Consider the following 24,821-nt stretch of genomic DNA (forward strand, 5'->3'; position numbering starts at 1 on the left):
GCGGCAGCTACTGTCATACGGCGTCGCCAGGAGGATTCAGACCTCCAAAAATGCTGTAAATCCCCCGCCAGCGTGGAGTGGAGGCGAGGCTGGCTCTTGACAGCCTTTTCCTCAGATTTTTTGCTTCTGGGCAGTACCAGCGTCATGTCTGGAGCATGTGAGTGGTGGCACGTTTTAGTGCCAGGATGCACCTGGGCCATAAGCGCGGTGCTGACGGTGTGGGGCGAGGCTGGGTTTCGCCATTGAGGTGTTGGCTGAGAATGAGCCATCGCTCTCAGGGGGAAGCCGTGAGAAATTGCAACCACCTCTCGCCTTTGCATTCGCGTGAAAGTCGCGAGCCCCTGGGGAGGCGAAGCAGCTCCCATGGATGCGACAGGAAAGCCCACACAGCAGAAGGGCAGCCGCCTGCTTCTCCATCACCTACCTTTTCCCTTTCGTGTCCTTCCTCTTCGTAAAGTGTAAATATTAATAGTTTTGTTTGCTTGGATGCTGCGGATGGTTCATTATGGGCACGGATGTGTCACGTGCCGGTGCCGGCTCAGCTCTGGGCTCTTCTGGGGTGGCTGTGGGGCTCTGGGCCTCGGTTTCCCCATGGACAATAACGAACGGTGCCCGGTGCTGGCAGCGGTTAGGAGCGCCCCACTCCAGGTTTCTCTTCCTGCCACCCCGGTACACAAACTGCGTCCTGGGGCCGTATCCGGCACCCCTAGGCGCTGGGAGTCTCGATTTCCCTTGGTGGGGGAGCTGCTTTCTCCACCCGCGTTCGCAGGGCTGGAGCTTGCGACCCGCGGAGGGGGTTTGGGCCTGGGCCTAGGACCCGCGTGGGACCGACCTCCGAGGTCCAAACCATCCTTCCCGGTGTTCATTTTGGGGGACCTAGGCTGGCTTTGTCATCTGGGGAGTGGGGAAATATCCTGGCCACGCGTGACCTCCGTGCGGGGGGACTCCTGTCCCCCGTCCGCCATGACAGGAGGCAGCTCTAGCGAAGGCCGCGCCGTTCCCTTGGTAACGAAGGCGGGCCGAGAGCGTCACTTCCTGGAGACGAGTGGGCGGGGCCAGCCCGTCGCCGTGCAGCGCCGCCCCCGCCTCGGAGGCCCGTCGCGGCCGCCCGTCCCTTGGCAGCCCCGAGCGCGGGGGGGGGGGGCCCGGCCGGGCCGCGGCGGAGCATGTCCGGGTACGGGGGGAACGGCTCTGTCTCGGCCGGGGAGTCGGGGGGAGGCACGAGTGGGGGGGGGGGGGGGCGTCGGGGGGGGGAGGGGGGGACGGGACACGAGTCCTGTGGCGGAAGGGGGGGGGGGTCCCACAGCGGTCAGTGGGGGCGGCACACGCGGGTCAGTGGGGTGGGGGTGTCCCACCGGTGGGTGTGTGTTTGGGGGGGGGGGGTCCCACACTGCTCAGTGCCGGGGGGGGGAGGCCCACGCCGGTCAGTGGAGGGGTCCCACGCGGGTCAGTGGGGGGGGGGCACACTGGTGAGCATGTGTGGGACCCCCCCCACCCATCAGTGTGTGTGGAGTGGGGGGTCCCACACCTGCCAGTGGCTGGGGAGGCCCACGCCGGTCAGCGGGGGTGGGGGGGGCACCCACCGGTCAGTGTGTGGGGGGGGTCCCACTCAGGTCAATGAGTGGGTGCAGCGTGGGTCCCCCACTCTGGCTGCGGGCGGAGTGTTTGTGGGTGTTGGTGGGGTCAGTGCGCGTGGATCCGGCCCCCGCGCCAGGCGTGGGGTGAGCGGGTGTGGGGTCAGGGCGGGTGTGTGTGGATCCGGCCCCTGTGCTGGCTGCGGAGCGAGGGCAGCCGGGTCGGCAGGGCTGCCTGCCCACGGGGTCCTGCCCGCGGGGTCCATGCCCACGGGGTCCTGCCCGCGGGGTCCTGCCCACGGGGTCCTGCCCGCGGGGTCCTGCCCGCGGGGTCCTGCCCACGGGGTCCTGCCCGTCCCCACCCGGGGCCGGGGTTTGGCCCGGCGCGAGCGTGACACATGGCACCTGCGCCGCCGGCAGCTGCCTGCCTCTGCCTGCGTGGACCCACGCCCTGACGTGCCCGTGCAGGTGTGCGGCCGCCGGACACCCTCGTCTGCTGTGGGTGCGTGTGGTCCCGCCGGCACGCAGGGTGCCAAACCCAAGGAGGGCCTGGGCTGCCATGTGCCGGGTGCTGTGCCGGCCCTGGCACTGCTGCGGGTGGCCGCTGGCCCGAGGGCAACCTGAGTTCGGCCCCAGCCCCTGAAGTGCGGGGCCTGCAGCCGGGCCGGACACGGGACATCCCTTCGCTCTGAATATTTGGGCGTATTTCGGCACCGCGTGCCTTCCCCTCCCGGCTGGCCGGGAAGCCTCCCCCCTCCACCCTTTCCTCCCCTTTCCCAGCCCTTCTGAAGCAGATGGAGTGAATTCCTCGGGGTGTGGGCTGGTTTGACATTCCTCAGCTCAAGCCTGTGCCCAAACTTGCAGAAAATAGTTGCTTCCCCCCCCCCCCCTTTCTCCCCCCTCCCCTTTTTCTTCAGGAGCTCGGTGTTCCCGCCACACACTTGTGTGGCCAGGCCTGTGCCGGCATCTGAGGGGGTTCCTGGAGGGGCTGTGTCCTTTGTACCGCCAGCCGCACGGCTGTTGTAGAGCATGTGTGTGTACGTGTGTACGCGCCCGCCGTCCTCGCCTCCTCAGCGTGGGCCTGCACGCGGGGGCTGCGGTGCGTGGTGTGGGAGTGTGCGGGCTGGGAAGTGTTGAAGGAGGCTCGGTTTGGGGGGGTGCGTGGGTTCAGTGCGAGCGTGGGGGCTGTAAGCGGCGGGCGTGTGTTGGAGGAGGTTGCGGTGAGTGTGTTCGCTGGCGTGTGGGTGTGCCGGGGAGGTGCGTGTTTGTCCCCGGCCGTGGGTCGCGCGTGTCTGTGGGGGTGCCCGTTGCAGAGCCCTCACTGCTGCCTGACCTGCCCGCAGGCCGCCGCTGCTGCCCGCAGACGGACGGATGGCAGCCGCCCCAGCCCCGACCAGTGTCCCGGCCCGCAGCGGACTGCCGGCAGCAGCCGTGCCGAGGGCTGGCTGAGGACGGGGCCTCTCCGGGCCGTCGTCGTTCCCAGCATCTGCCTGATTCGGATCCTCCCTCGCTCCGGGCACAGCTGCCTTTTGCCTCGCTACCGTCATGAACGGGCTGTCGATCAGCCAACTCTGCTGCCTCTTCTGCTGCCCTCCCTGCCCCAGCCGCATCGCTGCCAAACTGGCCTTCCTGCCCCCAGAGCCCACCTACGCCGTGGTCCCCGAGCTGGAGCCCGTGGGCAGCACCAGCACCGGCTCCCTGCGCGGCGGCGCTGCGGGGCGGTGGAAGCTGCACTTGAAGGACCGGGCGGATTTCCAGTACTCCCAGCGGGAGCTGGACAACATCGAGGTGTTTGTCACCAAAAGCAGCCGAGGGAACCGCGTCGGCTGCATGTATGTCCGCTGCGTGCCAGGTGCCAGGTGAGTCACCCGTGGACGTGCCGGCCCGATGCCGCTGCCGGCAGTTTGACACCGTCCTGCTCAATGTTGGGCCGGTGACGTGCTGGCAGGCATGGTGCCGTCCTGTCCCCTCCTCCCCTTCAGCTGGGTGCCACCTCCTTGCCCCGACCTGACCCAGCACCTCGCTGAAGGAGGTGGCCCTGCCACGGGGGTTTGAGACGTCCCGCAGGACGGGTGAGCGTGGCTGCCGGGACCGGTCTGGCTTGTGGCTGCGGCTGGAAATGGGGTTAAACATGGAGCGGAGGCAAAGCTGGAGGCTATAGGGACGTAAGGGATTCCCCGAGGCTGCCTGCAGATCCCCCCTGATGTCATGCTGGTGATGTAACGCTCCAGTTGTGAACTGAGCGTCTGTGCAAGGCTCTCGGTGAGCACTGGGGGTGCCTGCGCCGGCCGCTCGCCCTCTGTCCCCAGCCCTGCGGTGACCACATGGATGGTCAAGAGCCTGTGCCAGCCAGGAGAGGCCTGCGGCAAACCAGGTCTGCGCGTTTAGTCTAATTCGCGGGCGCATTTGATTCCTCAAGGAGAAGAGCGATAGGAGTGAAAGCCAGGAGGGGCTGAGGCACAACCTGCTGCTGGTCACCCCCGTGGGTCTGTGAACTGGGAAGCTGGAGAGGGGCAGCCCAGGGTGCGGGACCGAGACCCCCTCCCGGCTGCCGGTGGTTAGGCACGAGGGGATGGTGCGGGGACGGGAGGGGACTCGGCAGCTGCTCCCCGAGGCAGTGGCACAGCTTGGGGGTTGGGGTGCGGAGAGAGGCCAGGTCCCAAAGCCTGCAGCACCCCAGCTGACCCCACACACCGGTATCCGCCCGGGAGCAACGTGCCCTGCGAGGGACGGCATCCGCCGAGACCTCTGCGCGGGGGAACGCAGCCCAGATCTGCCCTCGGCTTGCTGAAGGCTTCGAAGCGAGCGGGTGGGCTTGGGGGGAAGGCTCTCGCGGGGATGGAAAGCTGCGTGACAGGAGGCCTCCGCATGCTGCCCGGTAGGGATGTCCGCTGTGTCCCTGCGTGCATTGCAGGTCCCCGAAGAGAGGAAACCATCGGCAGGATTGCGCTGTCTGCACATCCTCGTGTCCGTGCCCTGCTGCGGTGAGGCTCGGCGCTGGCCCTGCTCCCAGCCGGCCTGCGGGAGCGACCGTTTTGCCCAGGCTGCAGGGCTGGAGGGAAGGGCCTGGGCTGGGGGGGATTCGGCCCTCCCAAACCCCCTGGGGCATCAGGTCTGTCCTCCCTGCAGCTCGTCCTGCCACCGCCTTCCTGCCAGGGCTTTCTGGGGTGTCCAGGCTGGGACATGGAGGCTCAAACTGGCCGCAGACTCCTTGGACCAACTGTGGGGGCTCGGCAAGCAGCAGGTCTTGCTCCCCCCCTCTGGCAGAAGAGAGCCAAGCTTCCATCAATGCGCTATTAGTGTTAATTTTTATGATTAACATTGTTTTTCCCCTTATGGTGGAAATTTCTTGTGCCTTGTCATTCCCACAATTCACTTCTCTCCCCGCGTCTGGTGTCTTGCCAGACTCAGGAGACAAAAAAATCCGCTGTCAGAATTCTTACTTGAAATCCCCATTGGGCAAACGGCCCCAAATCCTGAGCTTTTTACCAAAAATAGACTCAAAAACTTGAACAGAATCGCTCTGCCTTCGGGCTGCCTGTTTCTGCTGGTAGCGAGCCCCTGGCCCCGGGCGGCAAGGAGGGTCTGGGCATCTCTGGGGTTGGACCGGGGGTGTCGCGAGGACTTTCCTTGGCGGCCAGAGTTGTGTTGGCCCTTTGCGTCCTGGAGTTTGGTTTTCGGCCTCTGAAGCAGACATCCTGGCTGGCACTGCCCAGGCGCGTCCGTCCCTGAGCCGCTGGGCAGCGTGATGGCACTGCGGCAGAGTCCCCGATTCACCTGCCACGTCTGTCTCTCCCCGGTGCTGCAGGTACACGGTGCTCTTTTCGCACGGCAACGCCGTGGACCTGGGGCAGATGAGCAGCTTCTACATCGGGCTGGGCACCCGCATCAACTGCAACATCTTCTCCTATGACTACTCAGGCTACGGTGTGAGCACGGGCAAGCCCTCGGAGAGGAACCTCTACTCCGACATCGATGCCGCGTGGCAGGCGCTGCGGACGCGGTGAGTGGGGCGCCAGGCAGGGGGAAGGGAGGACATCCAGGAAAATCCTGCAGGCGGGCAGTCTGGAAAACAGGAAATCTCCCGGAGAGGGAACCTGAGCCGCTTGTAACAGGAAGGTGTGGCTGGAAAGCAGCTGCTGGGGGAGCAGGCCGGGGGACCCGGAGGGGCAGGGATGCTGCGGGGGTATGACCTTGCTTGGGAGTGCTGGCACAAGCTGTGCTCCCCATCTTGCTCTTCCCAAGCTCTCCCCTGCCTGTGCTCAGCCCCGGTTCCCCAGCCGGGCTCGAGGAGCAGCCCCGTGACGGGCTCTGCCTCCTCTGCCCTGCCTGTGGCTGCGGTCCCGGGTCCGTGAACCCCCCTGTAACCCTGCTCCTGGCAAGGGTGAGCCTTGACACCCCCCAGCTCATCTGGCAGCTCAGCCCTGGCTGCTGCCTGGTCCTGCTGGGGGTGCAGGGCAACTGCTTTGGGCACAGCACGAGGAGCTGGGGGAAGGTGGGGGACAGAGTCCCATTCCCACCCCACCCCAGGAAACCTTGCAGGGCCAGAGCAGGGGGACCCCCTGGGCTGTATCTCCTGGTGATGTGACTCTGGTGCTTGGGCGCTGACCTGCCCTCTCCTCTCCCAGGTATGGGATCAGCCCGGAGAACATTATTTTATACGGACAAAGCATCGGCACGGTGCCCACAGTTGATCTGGCCTCCCGCTACGAGTGCGCTGCCATCGTGCTCCACTCCCCGCTCACCTCTGGCATGAGAGTCGCCTTCCCCGAGACCAAGAAGACCTACTGGTTCGATGCCTTCCCCAAGTGAGTGGCTTGAGGAGAAGGGACAGGGGTCAGCCGTGGAGGGGCAGTGCCCAGCCCAGCTCTGTCCTGAACACCAGCCCTGGCCACAAAGAGGGGTTATGGTGAAAACTATGGACCTGTGATAGAGTTAAACATGTCCTTGCCTTGCATTGGTCCCCTCTGGGGGACCGTAACCCTCCCTGGCGTCACTGTGCTCCCTCCTGAGGGCCATGCCATGTCTGCACCCCGTGTCCTCTGGTGGCATCACCTCCTGGCCATCCTGTCCCAGTGTCTTTGCCTGTCAGCTTTGGGGCTGTCCCACTGGCCCCTGGCCAGGTATCACAAGCCCCAGGGGTCCCCAGGACCCCTCTCTCCCTCAGGGATAATTTCTTGGACTGTTTCCCCCCCTCTGCAGAGGGCAGGGATGGTGGCACAGAAAGGCAGCGCTGAGGTGGGATGAGCTCTTCCTTCGCCTTTCCCTTGCAGTCGGGCCCAAGGGATGGTCCACGAGCCGGAAGCTGTGGCCGGGAGCCACCAGCCCACGCTCTGCATCCCGATGGCCTTGGGCGGCCTTTAGGGCCAGGCCGAGAACAGCCATGCTTCCCCTGCTCAAAGCCCGGCACGGCTGATCCCGACGCGGGGAGGGCCTGGGCTCACGCTGTCCTGCAGCACTTCCCGTCAGCCCTGCCCAGGTCCCACGGGGCTGTTGTCACTGCTGTCTGGTCCTTGTCTGTCACGCCAGGGAGATCTTGTCCCGGAGCTCATCCTTGGCAGAAGCTCTGTGTCCCCGTGCTCTGCTGCGATCAAAGAGCATTTCGTAGTCCCTCTCCCCGAGGGGATGTGTTTTGGGGGCAGGAGGAATGGGGGGGTGCCTTGATCCCTGTACTTACCCCCCTCTCTCATCTCTTCCCCACCCATCTTCTTGGCAGCATCGAGAAGATCTCCAAAATCACCTCTCCCGTCCTCATCATCCATGGCACGGAGGATGAAGTCATCGACTTCTCCCACGGTCTGGCGCTCTTTGAACGCTGCCCCAAGGCTGTGGAGCCGCTGTGGGTGGATGGGGCCGGGCACAACGACATTGAACTCTACAGCCAGTACCTCGAGCGCCTTCGGAAATTCATCTCCCAGGAGCTGGCCAGCCAACGCAACTAGCCGCGGGGCGGGGGGGACGGGCAGGGGGTTTCTGCCTGTTTGTCCACTTCTCCCAGTGCCCCTCCCCAGTCCCTGCTGCTGGAGGTGCAATGAGTTTGTACAGCCTCAGCTCCAGCCTCAGGAGAGAGCAGGAGGCCCTGGAGTGGACGGTGCATTTCCTCTTGGACACGAGCACAGCTCTCCTCCCTCCCAGTGCCAGCTCCGGCACTGCTGGCACCGCCGGCTGGGCTGGCAAGAGACGGCAGCTCCCTCCTTCCCCCTTCCCCAGAAAGACGAGAGCCCACCCTCTTGATGGCGAATCCTCGGCTTCAGACATGTCCTCGTCCCCTCTCCTAGCAGCGAACTCGTGAATTCCTCCTCACTGCTCTGCTGCTCTGACTATAGCAATAAGGCGAGTTGGAGAGGGGCTGGGGGCCCGGCTGCCTCCCCGACGTCGCTCCGAGGCCAAACAGAGGAGGTGGCAGCTCCTGCTCTCGACGGAGCTTTTCCGGGATCAGCGCCGGTGGTGGTGGGGTGCCTGGTGTTTGCAGAGCTGTGTCCCCAAGGGAAGTGTGGGGACGGTTGGAGGAGGTGCCCCCCTGCTCCACACCTCCTCCGGTCTGGCCCTGCTCTGCCTTCTCAGAGCACCCCTGTGTTCAGGTCACCCCTGGAACACCTCCTCCCTACCGCTCGCTCGCGGTGTGCTCGGGAAGCGGGGCGAGGAAACCAGGCACCCAATAAAGAGCAGAGGTTTAACGTTTCCCCCGTGTGCGCCCTTTTCCCTGGCTACGGCTGGGGCTGCCTCCCTGCCACCCAGCCAGGGGGACCAGCCCTAGCTCCCGGGGGGTCCGGCCCCTCGGCGTTCCCCGCTGGACAATGCCTCGGCTGAATTGCGCTTGTCACCTTCCTCCGGGGACCGGGCAGCCCTGAGGCACCAGCACGTGGGGAAGGAGCTGTTGGTCTGTCTCTTCGAATCGGGCCGTGGGGACAACAGGGGCCCGTTCCCCCACCAGCGCCTGTCCCGTTTCCTTCGGAGATCCCACGGGATCAGCCTCCACGGGGGGCTCAGGTGCACTGCAGGGAAGCGGGACGTCCCCAGGGCCTCCCAGCGTCATCGCGAGGAACGCAGCGTGGCCCTGGGGGGAGCAAATCCTATTTTTGACCTGCTGTGGTCCCAGCCGTGCTCCTGGCTGCAGGGAGACCTCTGCGATGCCTGGTGCGTGCAGGCCGTGGGGGCTGGCGTGTGGGGCACCCTGCTGTGCCCTCCTGCCGGCAGACGGGGTGTTCTGCGCCCCCAGAAAGGCAAACCGCTCGGGTTTGTGCTTTTTGGGTCAGCACCTGCTCTGACACCACCCCGGGAAGAGCTGTTCAAAGCGTCCATGTGTTTTCCTGCCCTGACCCAATCAGCAAAGCACCGTTCTGCCCCTTCCCCTGCCCACGGGGACCCTCGTGGGGCTCCCAGGCACTGGTTCCCCCCTCCACGTCCCTGTCACCCTCGTGTCCCCTCCTCCCCAGTGGGAGGCCATGGGGCCCGGCGGGCTCATGTGAGGAGCGATAATCTCCTTAGGCGGCTCTCGGAGGGGCTCAGGGGTCTCGTGGTGGGGCCTTGCTGCGGCCCCGCGCTCGGAACGCTCAAATGCACCTATTGTTTGGGGCTGGGAGCTGGGGAGGGCCGAGGCGGGGGCACGGGACCCCCTGTTCCCACATCCCTCGCCTCCCCCGGGACCAAGACAGGGTCCTCCAGCGGAGGAGACGGGACCCTCCCTCCCCTGGCTCTGCAGGAGCTAGAAGAGGATTTGGGTGTTTGGGCTCTGAGCGGTCTCCCCCTCTTTTCCGGGGGAGTTTGGGGTCCAGGAGCCGGGATGTCTGGGTTCCCCCCGAGCATTCCCCCAGCTCTCCCCTCCTTTCCCCAGCTGGCTGCACGCAGCTGCCGGGTGGTTTTAGAGTCTTTAGTTCACACGTGTGCTGGAAGCCAAAGCCACTGCGGTCGCCCAGCCCGGCCCCCCTCCAGCCCAGCCCCGATTAGCGGGTCTGGAGCAGCCCCCGGCGCCCTAATCCCGACACAGAGACGTTTTGTTTGCACCAAGGGTATTTTTATCCTCTTACTGCTGCTTGTTTCCTGTTGAGCTGCGGATGCTTTAGAGCGGCTCTGCATCACCAGCAAGACATCTCAGGGCCAGTAGTTGGGTTTGGGGGGATATCGGGGTGACTTAGTATTTACTGTGTCTCCATTTTAAAAAAAAAAAAGGCAAAAGGAGATAAAAGTTCAGCCTGATCCCTAAAATTTAGACCCAGCTTGGGTATATGGGATCCTGGTGAGGCAGATATCACCAGCTGCTGCCCCTGTGATGGGGACCTGTGGGTGTGACCCTTCGTCACTGGGGATCAGGGGGCTTTTTGGGTCTGGATCCTTTGCTGCTCCCGGCCTGAGAGCGCTCAGGCTCCATCTCACCCGGGCACGAGCAGCTGGAGTGACACCGGAGGGAGAAGCGCTAACCCACACATGAGCTGCGGGGTCCCCAAAAGGCACGAGCCAGACCTGTCCCGGGGGTCCTGGGCACAGCATCCCCCACCGGTGGGGCCACACCGGGCTGTGAGCCACCGGGATGGCACTGCTGTCCCCACCGCTGGTGCCACGGTTTGGGAGCACCAGGAGGGGACGGGGAAGGGAAGAGGCTGCGTTGGGGCCGGACCTGGCCGGGGTTTGGTGCCCGGAGGGGGACTCGGCTGAAGCCGCCGTCTCAGGAGGGTGTGGAGGAGGGGAAAGGCAGGGTCAGGCCTCCGAGCGTCCCCAAAGTCCCTCCCGCAGCCACAGCAGAGAGGGGACAGGGCAGGCATTCCCCCAGGTCGTTTTGAAGTCCCCAGGCGGAAGAGCTGGGGCCCAGGCGGCTCCTGTTCCCATCGCTGCGGAGGCGCAGGCACATGGCTGGGCTGGGGGGTGTCTGCGTGTGCCCCCACGTGCCCTCGTGTGCCCTCGTGTGCCCCTGTGTGCCTGCGTGTGCCTGCACGTAACGGCCGTGAAAGGGGACGACGTACGGCTCGTCTCAGGGATCCCGCGGGGGAAAGGACGGGATTCCCGCTGCGATGAGCCCTCGGCAGAGGCGCGATGCCGGTGCAGATGGGGCTGCGGCTGAGGCCAGGCATGGGGGACATGGAGCTCACCAGGTGACTGGCCAAGAGGGGTTTAAGTCTCTTTTGGGGCATAAATGAGGCTTTTGATGGCCGGGGCCTGCGTGCCACAGTCATGAGACCCCGTTCACAGGCCGAGCTCAGTCATGGGATCCAGGAAACTGAATTAAAGCGTCTTAAGGAGCTTTTTTCTGAGCTCTGCTCTGGTTTTTCACGTGCTTGTCATATGAACAAAGATGGTATAAAAGGGCACAGGGGAAGGATCCCACCCGTGGTCAGGCTCTGGAGAGGGGAGGGCACCGGAGGAGGGATGCCAGGGTGAGGGGCTCTGCATGGCGCCGGCTAAGATGGAGGGAAGGGGACAGGAAAGGACAAGGAGAGGAGAGGATGCATCGGCAGCAGCCCCGGCTCTGCCCCGCCAGGTGAGTGGGGCAGCGACGTGGGGCCGGCGGGGGACAGCTGGGGACAGGGCCAGCGGCAGGGCTGGGGGAGCAGAGCCCGTCTGCCCCCGCTCCTCCGGCGGCACGGGCGCTGTGAGCATCCCAGCGTGCCCGCGGCTGCGCCCAGACCCTCTCTGGTGAGGGACGGCAAGCGTGGCATGGCGTCACGGGGAGGAGGGAGCGTGGGATGCAGGGGGGCACCCGCCACCCTGCGCTGCCGGCGGGGACGGGGGCGGCGGGTGCCCAGTGGTCCCCGGGGTCCCCCTGCGCCGGGCTGGGTCCTGGGAAGGGTGCTGGGGCCTGGCTTCTGTGGGTGGGTAACCGCGGGATGGACCCACCCAGCTCTGTGCCGCACATACGCATGTGCACACACCCACATACGTGTACGTACACACACGTGCACGCAGACGAGTGTGTGCCTGCAGACACACACACACGCGTTCACACTTGCACACAGACAGCCAAGCACACAGCGATGTGCACACGCACACTCCTGCGCAGGCTTGCATGTGCATCCAGACCCACACACGTGCACACGCACCCACACACACGTGGATGTGCACACACCCCCGTGCACCCCCACGCTGCCCTTGTGGCGTTGCACTCCCCACCCCCTCCGGTTTGCACGTGCAAACCCCCACATTCACCCACAACCCCCCTGGAAAAGCCAGCGCTCCCCGAGTGCGCGGCCCCGCTCACACCCTGCACACCCGCCACGTCCCAAACTGTCCCCAGCGGGGATAAGCAGTGCCGGGGCTGGCAGGTCGCCCCGCGGAGATCCGTGGGCTGGTTTTCACCTTCCTGCAGATGCGGCGCAGGCTGGGGACCCCCCCAGCTCCCCTGGGGTTCCTGCCCCCTCCCCTCCCGGCTCACGTCTCTCCTCCGTCTGCAGGAGCGCTCGGCGGGAGGAGTGCGGGGCCGCGGCCCCCTGCCCCCTGTGAGCTTCCCTTTGTCATCCTATGCCTGGACGATGCCTGGAGGCTGGGACGGTGAAGGGAGGCCCACGGGCTGCCACAGCCCTGCGGCCATGACGCCTGGACAAGCACATGCGGCACCACACGCCTGGGGTCCGAGCCCTGGGGAAGCTGGGAGCACCTTCGGGGAGCTGGAGCATCCTCCCCGGGCTGGCTGATACCCGGCGGGTTGGGGCTGGGCAGCATGGGATGCAGCGGCCGGGCCGTTGCCCCAGGATGTGGATGGGGTTATGGGGCATCACGGAGCACCCCTGGCCGTGGCGGGAAGATGGGGGGGGTCAAGCGGGATGTTTGGGGGTACCAGGATGGGGTACCAGGAGTTCTGGGATGGGTATCGCCCTGCACACCAACCCTTCCCTGCGAAGAGCCGACCCTGCATGAAGATGTTTTAGCAGCTCAGGGGAAGCCCCTGTTCTCCCAACACCTGGTTTCTTCCTCCAACCTCACAAACCGCCCGGCTGGTGCCTTGTGCCGGGACAACGGGAAAGTTCCTACATGGATGCAGAGAAAATCTGTAAAACCTCACCATGAGGAGAGGAAATTTGCCCCAGGAGGTGCTTTTTTACAGTGATGCAAAATAAGAAGCATGGAGCACAGGTCTGCAAGGTGGGAGGCTCTGGCCAGATGAGCATTTCCGGCTGGTTTCCTTTATTTTTTGGCTCTTTTCCCCCAGAAAACTGCTCATTTCCTCCCAGAAACTCCCACAGATCCAGTCCCCGCAGAAGAGAGGCAAAAACGTGGAGGGACGTGCGCTGGTGCATCCCTCACTCCCAAGGGCATCCTAAAGCCTCAGGAGGGAGGGCTGCGCCAGCGCACAACCCTCCGCGCTGTCCCTTGTCCCTGTGACAGCCCTGCCGTGTGTCCGAAACCTGTCCCGAGGTTGTTCCCCTCCTTAACTTAAATTGGGATATTCAGCGGTGGGATGTGAGCCGTGCCAGGAGGCAGAGCCAGCATCAGCGGAGCACCCCAGGGACAAGTGGCTGGGAAAATCTCCCCTTTTCTCTGCGGAGGGGTCTGGAGATTTTGGGCAGGGGGATGAGGTCAGTCTCAGGGATCTGTTAGTTGACCTGGGAGGCTGCGGTGGGGGGGGTTCAGGTTCTTGGCAGGGTTGGATCCACCAGGATGGGTGAATTTGGGGGTGTGTGTTCTCAGAGGGGCTGCCTCGGAGAGTGCAGTGACCCTCGGGAGCTTTCCCAGTGCTGCTAACTGGGAGCTGAGCGAGTATCCCAGTTAACTGAGCTGCCCCTTCCCATGTGGGAAGCGGAAGTGTAGCCAAGATCAGCCTGAATCGATTTCAGGCAGTTTTTCCATGTGGGGTCCTCCAAGTCTGGACAGAAATGAATGGTTTATTTTATATTATTTTATTTGCCAGCTTGTGACTTAAGTAAGAATGGGGCAAGAATTATATGGAAGGGAAACGTTACTCAGTGTGTGTCTATGCGTGTGGTATTTCTACGGAGTCCTCTCTATTACAGCTGAAGTTATATAAAATAGATTTATCTACATCATAAAAATAAAAATGCTTTCTTTTTTTTTGGGCGGGGGGAAGAATAGCTTGCTTTGCTAGCACTCGTGGGAGGCAGGGAGCTGGCTGGCAGGAGCGTGAGCGGGGATGCTCGGTGTGAGCCCTCCCTGGGTACCTTGTAAAGCACCGTCGGCAGCACCTTTCTGCCGGAGGAAAGGCTGCTGCTCTCCGGGTGTTTCGTGCTTTTAAAAAGCTTTTTATTGACTATTTGGGTTTCCCAGGGCCGGCAGGCGCTAACCCCCAAACCTCGGCAGTGCTGGGGCATCGGTCTGCTGCTCGCCATCCCCTGCGCGCTGGCCGGGCACGGTGGTGGGTTCCTCTCCTCATCCTCAGCTCCTGGACCTGCTCTGCTGGGACACCGTGGGGGAGCGATGGGTAGGGAGGAGGCAGGATCATCGCCTTGTTGTGGTGCCCTATTTGAAAATAAAGTGTGGGTTTTTTTTTAAGACTACTATGAAACATGACTTTTGTAATCTTTCCCTCGGCCTTCCTTGGGGCCAAGGACGACTCCTCCTTGTGCACATTTCTCCACACCATCTCCCTGCACTGCCCCATCGCTCCGTTCACCAGCAATGAGGCGTTCCTGGATCAGCCCTTCTCTCCGGGCTGCAGCTTCTGGCTCCACTTAACGGGGTTTCTCCTCGAAGGGCTTGGTCACTCGCTGCCGTCCCAAAACAGCCTCATCTGCTGAAGGTGGAGAGTCCCTCCTCTGACAACTCAAGGCAGGGTCAGCGCTGGGTGATTCCCAGGAGCTGCAGGTGCCCCTCCGTGCTCGAACCCCCCAGGGTCAGCTCCCAGTCCCCGCGCTGGTGCCGACTCAGCGCAGACAAATGGCTGTTACCACGTTTCCCCAACAGTAAATACAAGTGTGACAATCGCCTGGGCAATGGAGGGAGGGCCGGCTCTTCGTGGCGGGGAGCAGCGCAGGACAAGTTTGCTCGTCTGCGTGGCCTCAGGCGAGTTATTTCTGCCTCCGGTCCCTCTACCAAAACCTGGCTGGTGTTCTGCTGCTTTCCCGAAGGCCGAGGCTGTGCCGGGGGCCAGCGGGCCATGCCGGGCACGGTGGGCTGCAGCGCAAGGAGCCGGGGCCGTCCCTCTGGCCGCAGCAGGAGGGATGTGGCGGTGTCGGGGTGCAGCAGGGCGGCCCATCGCGCTGTCAGGCAGCAGGATGTGGCGGCCGTAGGGCCAGGGCCTGCACCCTCCTTCCCCAGCACCTCCCGCTCGCTCTGCGGCCGTTTTGGGGGGAGCGGGCCCAGCGGTGTGCCCAAAGCCAGCGGAACTTGGAGATATTCTCGACAGCATCTCCTACAAACTGGTCACACGCCAGCTGTGGCTCCAGCAGAGCCACGGGTGACCGACCTCCAGCCCCGGGGGTCTGACACCCTGCGGCCGCGGCAGCCCCTTCCTGAGGGGGAGACCCGCGCCGGGCTCCTCCCGCGGGCACGCCGGTGCCCCGAGGCCTGCAGCCGCCGGGCAGAAGCCAGTCAGACCCCGGCACCCCGAGGGGAGCGGAGGAAGGGGGCCGGCAGCCGGGGCTCCCTCTGGCCGCCATTTTCCTCACGCTCCCGCCGCCCCCCCCCCCGCCCGCACTCTCCCTTAGCCCCGCCCCCGGCCCTGGCCCCGCCCCGCGCTCCGCTCAGGCGCGCCGCGGGCAGCCCTGTGCGGGCAGCGGCCTCGCGGGGGCCTCGCCGCCGGGTCTGGCGCTTCCAAGATGGCGGCGGGGCCGGCGCCGGCGGTGTGAGGCGGGAGCGTGTCGCCGCCGCCCGCTTCTTCTCTCCCCCGCCCCGCGCCCCGGCCCCGCTCCCCGCCCCGCAGCCGGCGGGATGCTGAGATCCACCGGCTACTTCCGCGGCATCGACTGCCCCTTCCTCAGCGCCGGGGGACCGGGGCCGGGCGGGGGGCCGCCCTGCCGCCGGCCCTACTGCCACTTCCGGCACCCCCCGGTGGCGGCGGCGGCGGCGGCGGCGGCGCGGTGCGGAGCCTCCGGCGGTCCCGGCGCGGGGGTCGCGCTCGGCCACGGCGCAGGTACGGCCCCGGCCCGGCCCGGCGGGTCGCGGTACCTCCTTCCCCTTCCCCCGTCTCTCCCCTGCCGGGGTGTGGCTGGTCCCGGCCCTGCGCCGCCGTCGCCGCCGGCACTGCCCCCCCAGCAGCAGCATGTCCTGCCCCGGGCACGGACGGGCCCGTGCCCCTCCTCCTCCTCCCGCCTGCCCATCCTTCAGGGCCTGAATCTAACTCTCCTGTAAATGCCACCCGCGCCCAGGGCTCTGGTATTTCCCCCCCCGCCCCGCCCCGCCCAAGTCCTTCTCGAGTGGGATGTCCCCACGGGGGTCTGTCAGCATCGTGCGGGCGGGGCAGGTGAGACCCCCTCGGCCCCGAGCTCTTGTGTCTGTGCTCAGGCCCTGCCTGGGCTCTGGGCCTCTTCTTGCCTCTGAAGGAGGGTCTGAAGGCCTTCTCTGCCCCACCGGCTGAGAGAGATGGGTGTCTCCTCGTCGTCATCGGTCTGATCTCACAGATGCCATCTGATGCAGGGGTGGTGGAGAGCAGCTTTCCAAAATGTGCCATTGCCTGAGGACAGCCTGTCTCACCGCCGGGATGGAGGCTGCAGAAGGGCAGCTCCCTTCCTTTGTCCCTCCAGGCACCCCAGCTCACACGGCAGCGGGGTGTCAGGGCAGGCTTTCAAACCTCTGCCGAGGGTTGCTGTGCCGTCACAGCCCTTCAGAAGGTGTGTGGGGTTTGGGAGCTGGAGGCGATGTGTTCCCTGGTCCGGTGCTGCCAGGCAGGTCCTGCTGGTGGGGTGTTATGGGGGGGCAGCGATGAGCTGGGCCCCCTCCTAGTGAGGGACTTGAGTAAGGCGTGGAGTGCTGCCAGGTTTCTCAAATGAAGCTTGGCTACAAAAAAGAGAGTCAGCTATTGTTCTGCATTCTTCCAGCAGCTCATGTCATTTTACTTACATGCATTATTTCCTGATCTGCTTTGGAGAGGAAAAGCCTTCGTTCTTCTCCCTAGTAGAATGCTTGCTTTCTTTTTGTTAAAGCTTTTTTGTTATTTCAGTTGCTAGTGTGCAAGCTACACGCTTGCTAGTATGTGTGGTCTCTAGCAACCTGAAGCAGAAGTTGTCAAAATTAAGCATAACTTGCCATATTTTTTGTGTGCTTGCTTAACTTTGGGTTATTCGCAAGTTTGGAAGATGATTAATTTTTTGCGTCCCCTGGTTACCAGGTCAACTTACCACGACTGTGGTTTAGTTAAAAAAAAAAAAAACAAACCACCAAACCAAAAACCAAAACATACTCAGGGCTGTCCCAGGCAGACAGATACCTTATTAGGAAGACAAAAATTTTTGCCTCTTTCAGTGTTCTTTTGAATTGGAAAAACCCTTCGAACCCTTTAGGATGATCTCTAGATGCTTGGTATTATAATTATCTTTCAGTGTACTATTCCTGTTTGTCTTTAAATATCTGTAGAGTGTTGGTTTTGGAACTAGATTTGCTCATTTTGTTCTGCCACCTGAAACAGATGCGGCTGTGCTAAATAAATGCTGGTGCTGGTTTTGATTTTCGAAATGGGGAAGTGAAGGTTGGCCTTTAGTAAAACCTCCTGGTGCACCTGGAAAGTGCGTGCAGCTTCTAATACTGTCTCAAAAGCGTTAATTTAAGAGCTGAGTGTGAATGACAAAAAAGAAATGATCCCAGTGCTATCTTTTTAGGCCTGGCTTGGACGTGTTAGTGACCCAGGAGAGAAAGCTTGTGTTTTGGGGAGTGAGAGCGGTTTACTTACTGTGTTACGGCTCTTAGAGAAACTCTGGCTTTTGTAAAGCAAAAGCTATAAGCATGGGCCTAGTTTTCCAAGGTGAAGTGTCTGCCACTTGCGAAAGAAGCAGGATCCCCGAGGCTTAACTTCCAGCCCGCTGCCTCCCACTCCCCCCAGCCGGCTCCTGCCCTCTTTCCAAACTCTTGGCATCTAATGCATGGCACAGCTGTCATAACCAAGGATCTGTAAATTCCACCTCAGCTTAGTGTTGGACTTCAGCCATTTTTTTCAATTGCAAAATGGAAAATGAGTGATGAACCTGCTGCAAAACGCTGTCTTTTAGGAGGATTTCAGCGGAGTTGTGTGAGGCGTCTGATTTCTATAGGAGCAGAAGATGCTTTTGCAGTTATTTTTTAAGTAGTGCTATGGCTTAGCTTCATCTGAAGGGTTCAGGTTGAAGTGCTCCTGTCTTTTCCTCTGTCTGTCTGAAGCTCATCTAGCCTGGAAGGATGTATTTAAGATTTACACTAGAGGGTGTAGTAGTTTAGCTAGCAACCAGGCAACCATCTTCTTGGAAGCGTGTTCTCGATCCAGCATAAGTTGCTCCCTGTCAGTGAAACTGCCTGTCTTGTTTTAAAGTAGCCTTATAACAGTGCACTTGGGCATTTTTGACCTATTTAATCATGTCACTTGATAAATAAGCTTTAAAAGCATGAATTTTTTTGTGAAAGCAGGTGGGTACCTACACCAAGAGCTACGGTGTAGATCTGAGTTCTCTGGGATAGTGCCCAGAAAAAAGGACAACATCTAAAGAATCAGCCTGCTAAACATATTGATTCAAGGCTGATGTTGACTTTGATGTTTTTGGATCACCGTAGGACTGGCAGTAACCCCAAAACTCTTAGTAGATCTTCTGTAGTCTTGAAAATAGCTTTTGAAAACTGAGCAGTGGAGCTGGCCTTGCCAGGTCGTGGTGGGAGGAGGCTGTGGATACGTGCCAGACGGAGCAGCGAGGAGGTGAAAAGAGGAATTAGTGGGATGTAGCGCTGTTCCCCTTTTCTTTGCCCACCCTCACTGTTCCAGACTTCCTGAGAAGCATAGTGTTCAGATGCTCGTAATAGATGATCTTTATTTTTCATAGAGTTCTCTTGTGGTCCCAACCATGGGGAGACAGCGGTGGAGAGGCCTCCATGCCTGTTAGGGGATCATCAGCACCAGGAGGCCGGAGTTTTCCTCTGTCTGCTGCTGTTTCCATGTGCCAGGCGTTCCCTTCTCTGCCCCTCTGAAAGCAGCTCAGTAAATACAAAGTTGTTGGGTGAGGAGGGAACCGGCGTGATGTGTCCGGTCCATAGGGCACGTTTGAACTGAGTTCTGAAATGTTTGATACTTCATGTGGGAAATCTGTTCCGGTGTCTTTACTGTAAGTATTTGCCCGCATGGTAAGAGTGTGGCTACCTGGGGGCTTGTGGAAATTCGGTGCTGGCTGAAAGCTGAGGAGGTGCTGGGGCAGTAGCACGCACCAATGTGGCATTTCCACGGTGCTGTCGGTGGGCTGAGAAACATGAGCCTGTGCAGGACTGGGAATCTGGAGATTGCAAATTCTGATCTTGACTTGGCTGAAGTGTTTTTTCCATCTACAAAATGACTAAAACCCACCTGCTTCAGAGCAGGATGAAAAGATTATTGAATGTGTGTGAAGTGCTTTGAAAGCGTGCTGTGTAAGGAGGAGGGAAGAACTGCCTTCAGTCTTAAAAGCGTCTCTTCAAGAGCTTTAGAGGAGAAAAATAGGTCTCTCTTTAAAGTCTAGGTCCTGAGTATGCTGAAAGACATAAAAGAAGCATAATACATCTCTTCATAAATATCTTAAGGAAACCGGCGCTTTGGTTTGCTGGTTTTGGTAGTAGCTGTCAGGAGATGCTTAAGAGGTGGATGTTTTTTGAACGCAGAGCAGAAAGCTGTGTCCAGGTCTGGAGGTCTGAGTTCCTCTTTGTCTGCTCTGATCCAGGTGTTAGCCTGAGACGGGAAGAGCCAGGCTTTCAGCACCCTGCCGTGAAATAACTTTATTCTAGAGCGGTGCGTACTGACAGTTGCTCAGCAGTTTTCTGGTATCGTCCCAAGCTTGTGGGGCGGTTTTCTTGCTGTGTGGATTTTCTATTTGGACAGGCAAGGCTTTTAAGATTAGATCTAGATCGCATCTTTCAAAGGTGACTGGATGGGTTCGTGTGGTACCGTCCAGCGATGGAGTTTTTCACCTCTGTGTGATTTACACTACCCAACCCACAAGTAAGCCACTGCAGTGCTGTTTGGCTCCTGTTTGGCCAGGTCAAGTGCGGGGAAATCCTTGGGCTTATCTCCCCAGCTTTGACTCTGTTGATCCTGTCACTGATGCAGGAGGGCACTTCATCTCTCCCTTCTTCAAAGTCTTCAGCTAAAAACCAACCACGTAGGATGGCTGTGACTTGTATATAAAACACTGTGCGAAATTATACTTGGTGAAATCTAAAGTTGCTCTTTAAATGTTAAAACCCAGTTTTAATCATCCTCAGCCCACGCGTCACCATAGGATCGAGGCCGTTGTCTTCTTCCCCGGTCACGTTCCTCGTACAACACGTTGCCGACGGGCTGCGCATGAAACTCAGCCGTGTTTGGTGGGAGCAGCTTCTCTGCGTTGTCTGGGATTGCCTTTGTAGTACTTACGTTTCAGTGCAAGTTCGTGCCATGTGTAGAAGGGATGAAAAACCGTCTTTAACAGATGTGTTTTCCTTCCCGTAGTTGATGTTGTGCAAGATCAGCTCTTGTAGGAAAGAGCTTTTGTTACTGCATTTGCTACAGGGAAATTGAGTAGAAATAGAAGCTTATGAACTGCTGTCAGTATTTCTTCACCGAGAGAGGAAATCGGTGTTGGGTGCTCTAGTCCATGAACTGCATGTAGAGGGCATTGCTAAGACGACTTTTTTCCCCACCGCATTTGTGTTTAGGACAGTAATTACCAAAATGTCACTGGTAAGTGTTTTTTTTTAACTGAGTTTTGAAATGAAGAATAGAAAACTCACTTGACAGTGAGGTTGGGAACGTGTCTTTTCATGTAAATCAATGTCATAGCTTTCCAGCCGTTAGGGATTTCTTGTCATTTAACTAAATTGTCAGTTATGGCAGGTTTCCTGTGGGTGGGCAGGTGCAGCTGCTTTATGTGTCGGGATTTCAGTGTGGGCTGGCAGGGCGCTTCCGATTTTTGCTCTTTCCGCAAATGGTAGCGTGGCTGTGGGGGGACTCAACCCTCAGCTTGCACATGGCTCTTCCTCGCTCTGGTTCTCCTCTGTGTGAAAAGCAGGAGAGGGGAGCAAATCTTCTCTGTCACACCGGAAGGATTTCGAAGGCTGAAGGTGCAGCGACCTGTGTGGGTCCTGGAGGCGGTAGCCTTGTGCTGGTGTTTGCGAGCTCCCGAGGCTCCTCTCTGCTTGCTACAGGAGCCCTTTGTCTGCTCTTAACGCATTTCTCTTGCCAGTGTAGGATATCTTACCTGACATTTAAGGATTTCCTCTGATTTTCTTCCTCTAGTCGAACACCGCGGTGCTGCATTAGTGCTGGAGAAGCAGAAAGCACAATTCATTAGTCCAGGCTTTCCAAACCACTTTCCCTGGGCTGCTCTGTGCTGGGCGAGGTGGGTCAGAGGCGCCGGGGCGGCGTGTTGGCTCACGTCATGCCGGGGAGGCAGCAGCGCCGGGCTGCAGGCAGGCACACACCGACAGGCAGGGCCCTGCCTGCAGCTTCCATCCCCGCTGGGACCGAGCGTGGGCTGGGGAGGTGGGGTGGGTGTTGGGCTCCGGTGGGGGAGCGTGCTGCTGGGGGGGCCCAGCGGGACAAGGGGATCGCTTAGCACGACCCTGGGGAAACCGTTGTGCTTGCCGGCTCGTGTTGCTCAAATTCAGTAAAAAGCAACGTGTACAGCTGGGAAGTGGGGAAAGTATGATGCCAAAAATTCCCCCAAGATGATTGTTGTAGCGCTAGGAAAGAAGAAAACAGTCAAAAAGTCCCTGCAGACACTTGAGTAAAACTCAGTCCTACTTGGGAGTAAATGAGGGTGAAGGCGGGACTTTGGGTTGGTAAGTCCTGCCCTAATTATCTCTGCAGCCCAGAAAGTGCTGTGTCAGCACATGGTCAGCGGTATCGTGCCATAAGCCTTGGCCGGAGTGTCTTAGCAGTACCAAGCAGATATTAAAAGCCTCAACGGTACAACATGAACAAATATCTGCAATATTTATTAACCGCGGGGAGCTCAGGTAATTCTTTGAAGTTTTTGACTTACTGTGGAGTGAACTTGTTTTTTCGTGGGGGTTGCAGTACGTGAAGGAGCAGCTGTGAGAGAAGTGTCTTCTCCAGGGAGGCTTTCACATGCTCGCCATTCATTTAACGTGGGACTTTGGTCCTCAGGGTTGTATCTGTCTCTGAAATATATGGACTATGCAGAAACTCAGCTCTCTTTTGATGGGTTTAGTTGCACAAGGGTTTTAATTTCTCTGTAAGATCTAGCCTTTTTATTAAAGAGAGGATCGGTGCTGAGAACCGGGGGAGTGTGTTGGGTTCGCTGGTTAAGAGTCTGCGGAGCTGCAGGTGTCTGAGTCGTAAAGAAACTGCAAAGTATTAATTCCAGCTTTTGAGTTAACTAAAGCCGGACAGGTTTTAAAACCAGTTTAAGTTTTGGGTTTAGTCCTTCATAAGTCACAGCTGAAGTTATAAAATGTAATGTAGCTTGAAAGGTGCTTTTCTTTACTTTTTAACTTTGTTTTTCAAAGTGTCCAGTTGTGCCTGTATTGAAATACCGTAGGTTGGGGTTTTTTTTTTCTTAAATGGGAATTCTTCAGCCGAAACAGTTAAAGAAATAAGGCAGGTGTTGAGAAGATAACTTATCTTGAGCAAGCCGGAGAAAGGCTGGAAAATGTAATGACTGGTGGGTGAGGAATAGTGTAACTGCTCGTGACCATGCTGGTCAAAGTAAGTTTTCAAGGCAGAGTTGAATAGAGAGAAAAGAAGACACCAGAATACTTGAAGTATTTTTTTTTTTTTTTCTCCTGCTTCTTTGAAAAGAAGACTTGGTCTACTAATTAAGTTTTGGAGTAGATCCTTAGGTTTACTTAGCACTTATACAGGAGATGTGGAAATGTCTTCTGGTCTGTCTTTTTCTCAGAAACAGAAAAAATAAATCTCCATTGTTTGTTTGTTTTTTTTTTTCCCAAACGGAATTTCAACTTTTCTTGTATATTGAGGAATAACTTTAAAGCTAAAATGAAATGAGAGAGGGAATGGAAAGATCTCCAAAGAATCCAAACATTGAATATCCACATTAATGTATCATCGATTTTAAAACGGTGAGACGCCTTCTAGCCTGTGTGATGACAGGCTGTGGGGTCGGGGTAGCAGCCTGGGGAGCAATCATGATATTTTGGGGTGCCAGCCTTTGCTTTCTGCCCCTTCCTCTGGCAAATACACCAGTTGTTTCTCACGTTCCTTCCCAGGTTATGGGAAAAATGTACCGATGGTGTTATTTCCCCCTAGGAAAACATTACATTTATCACAGATCTTGACATGCCTCTGATGCTCTTTGCCTACCACTGTTGTTTTAGCACTGGAGCGGATGGGATTGTAAATCACTGTGGCGATAGAGGAATGTAAATAATGGCTTTTGCATGGGCCAGACCATCTTGTTCTGGCTCTTGCATCTTCGGATTTAACTAGTGTTGCTGTGTGAAGCAGTGGCGGTCCCAGCTGTCCTCCAGGACTGTCTGTGAGGCTATCAGGAGGGTGTAGCTACCGTATTTTACCATATTTACTCGGCTCAAGGACCTTTTAGATGCCTCTTCTGCTGCGCCGGAGGCAAAACTGCACAAGTTGCATTTTCTTGAACAAAATTAGGTGTGTACTGTTTCCCTGGATGTTGCTTTCTGAGCTGCTTTGAGCGGTATGCACTAACATCCTCTGGTCAAAGTGAGTTTCCTACCCAAGCGAGTCATTCCCTGATAATGCTGCCTGCTCGGGGGTGACACAGTCCACGTTGGAGCTGCTCCCTTGCTGGATTGAACCCACTCGGGCAGGTCCGTGTCTCCTCTCCAGCCGCAGTGTGTCAACAGTATTGGGCAGCTGAGCTGAGAAAATGGCTTATGGCTTGTACAAGGATGATGTCTGTCTGCTCTTGTCCCTTAGTGTGATCCACCCCTCCCTGTGCTGGTTGTGACACCCTGTGGCGAACCCCCTGGCCAACCAGTTCATCCCATCAAGATGGTCCTTTGGTGGCACCGAGCTCTTACGGTGGCTGACAACATCTGGTGAAACTATACCCCGACCTTAAGCAGGCTTTGTCAGAGCAGGTTTAAAAATACCACAGTGTGATGGATGACTGTTCAAACCTTTTTCAGCCTTGCTAATATGAGACTTTTCTCGTATTTGCTTCCTTTTTTTCCACTAAAGAAATGACCGTGTTGGTTCATGATGTACTTTGAGGCTGTGGCATCGAAGCTCCTCTCACAGAGTAACAAATGCAAGGAATGGGGTGCATAGGGAGAGGTATTACCTCTCAAAGCTTGCTTCCCTGATGTTCTTAGGCCAGCAGAAGGTTATCTATGCTTTTAATAATTATTTTTAACAATTAAATTTACTATTTAAAAAGAGAAAGAAGCCGAAAAAAAAAATCATTAGGACTAGGGTTACAGTTAAAGTTGAAGAAATATTTCTCTTAGCTCCTCTTAGCTGCCCTCCTAACCCATTTACTCTGGATAATTATTTGAAATGCACTATTTTAAATCTCAGTGTTAATTATTTCCAAGTGGTTGGATATTATTGTTAAATTAATTGTTGGAAATTTGCTTTGGGTTCTTGCAAATGAGGTCTGCACCAAAAACTGCCATTTCTATTGCGCTGCTTAATTACTAAAGAGTGGCAAAACTCAGCCTGGTGGTAAAGCGTTTTGAAACATTTTGTTCTTGAGGAACCACTCTCTCTTTTGTGAAGCATTAAATGAAAAGCTTACGGTAATTTTCCAATGGTGATAATTTTTCTATAATTGCAGAGGTTCTCCATTTGCTGAGTACTGGCACTGTAAACATGGGCAAGCTGTTAAGCTAACAAAGCTGTTCTGATGACGTTAAAATAAAAATGCCTTTCGTTCTTTTTTTTTTTTTTTTCTTCTCTCCGAAGAGATCTCCCAACAGCTTTCACCTTCCCCATCTCCCGATGAATGCACCTTTTGTTGCCAGCTCCAGGTGACCCAGGAAAATGGGTGACTTCAGCAGTGGCAGCTCTTGAAAATGTCCGCTGTCTTCTGGCCTGTGCTGGTCCCTCTGCAGCTTGCCCAGCAAACCCTTCCGTTTTGAGATCTCCGTTGCCGTAAATTTGAAAGTTTCTAATTTTTGCCTTGCTTTTGTTTAGCAGCAGCAGCTGCTGCTTAGCAACTCTGTGTTATATCTGGAAGGAAGGTAGTTGTCATCCGTGTCCCACATATGTGCAAGAGCTGGACT

General features: G+C 58.3%; 2 protein-coding genes across 5 annotated transcripts in view; both read left to right on the top strand.

The window, feature by feature from the left end:
- The first annotated feature begins 1,036 nt into the window (after window positions 1–1,036).
- Window positions 1,037–8,255, top strand: ABHD17A (abhydrolase domain containing 17A, depalmitoylase). The gene is made up of 5 exons (XM_075776461.1): window positions 1,037–1,174; window positions 2,918–3,433; window positions 5,383–5,577; window positions 6,203–6,382; window positions 7,291–8,255. Exons 2-5 carry the CDS (start codon window positions 3,120–3,122, stop codon window positions 7,514–7,516), a joined length of 915 nt encoding a protein of 304 aa, XP_075632576.1. The 5' UTR covers window positions 1,037–1,174; window positions 2,918–3,119; the 3' UTR covers window positions 7,517–8,255.
- A 6,990-nt stretch (window positions 8,256–15,245) lies between these two features.
- REXO1 (RNA exonuclease 1 homolog) overlaps window positions 15,246–24,821 on the top strand; it is a 41,082-nt gene continuing 31,506 nt past the window's right edge. Inside the window, exon 1 of one of the 4 annotated variants that reach the window (XM_075736386.1) lies at window positions 15,246–15,588. In XM_075736386.1, coding sequence (XP_075592501.1) covers window positions 15,387–15,588 — 202 coding nt within the window. In that variant the 5' untranslated portion in view covers window positions 15,246–15,386. Of the gene's footprint in view, window positions 15,589–21,464; window positions 21,594–24,821 lie in introns of those variants that run through there. The other 3 variants (XM_075736385.1, XM_075736383.1, XM_010311420.2) reach the window with 3 other exon arrangements.

The sequence above is a fragment of the Balearica regulorum genome, chromosome 26, assembly GCF_011004875.1.
Source record: "Balearica regulorum gibbericeps isolate bBalReg1 chromosome 26, bBalReg1.pri, whole genome shotgun sequence".
Classification (NCBI taxonomy): Eukaryota; Metazoa; Chordata; class Aves; order Gruiformes; family Gruidae; genus Balearica; species Balearica regulorum.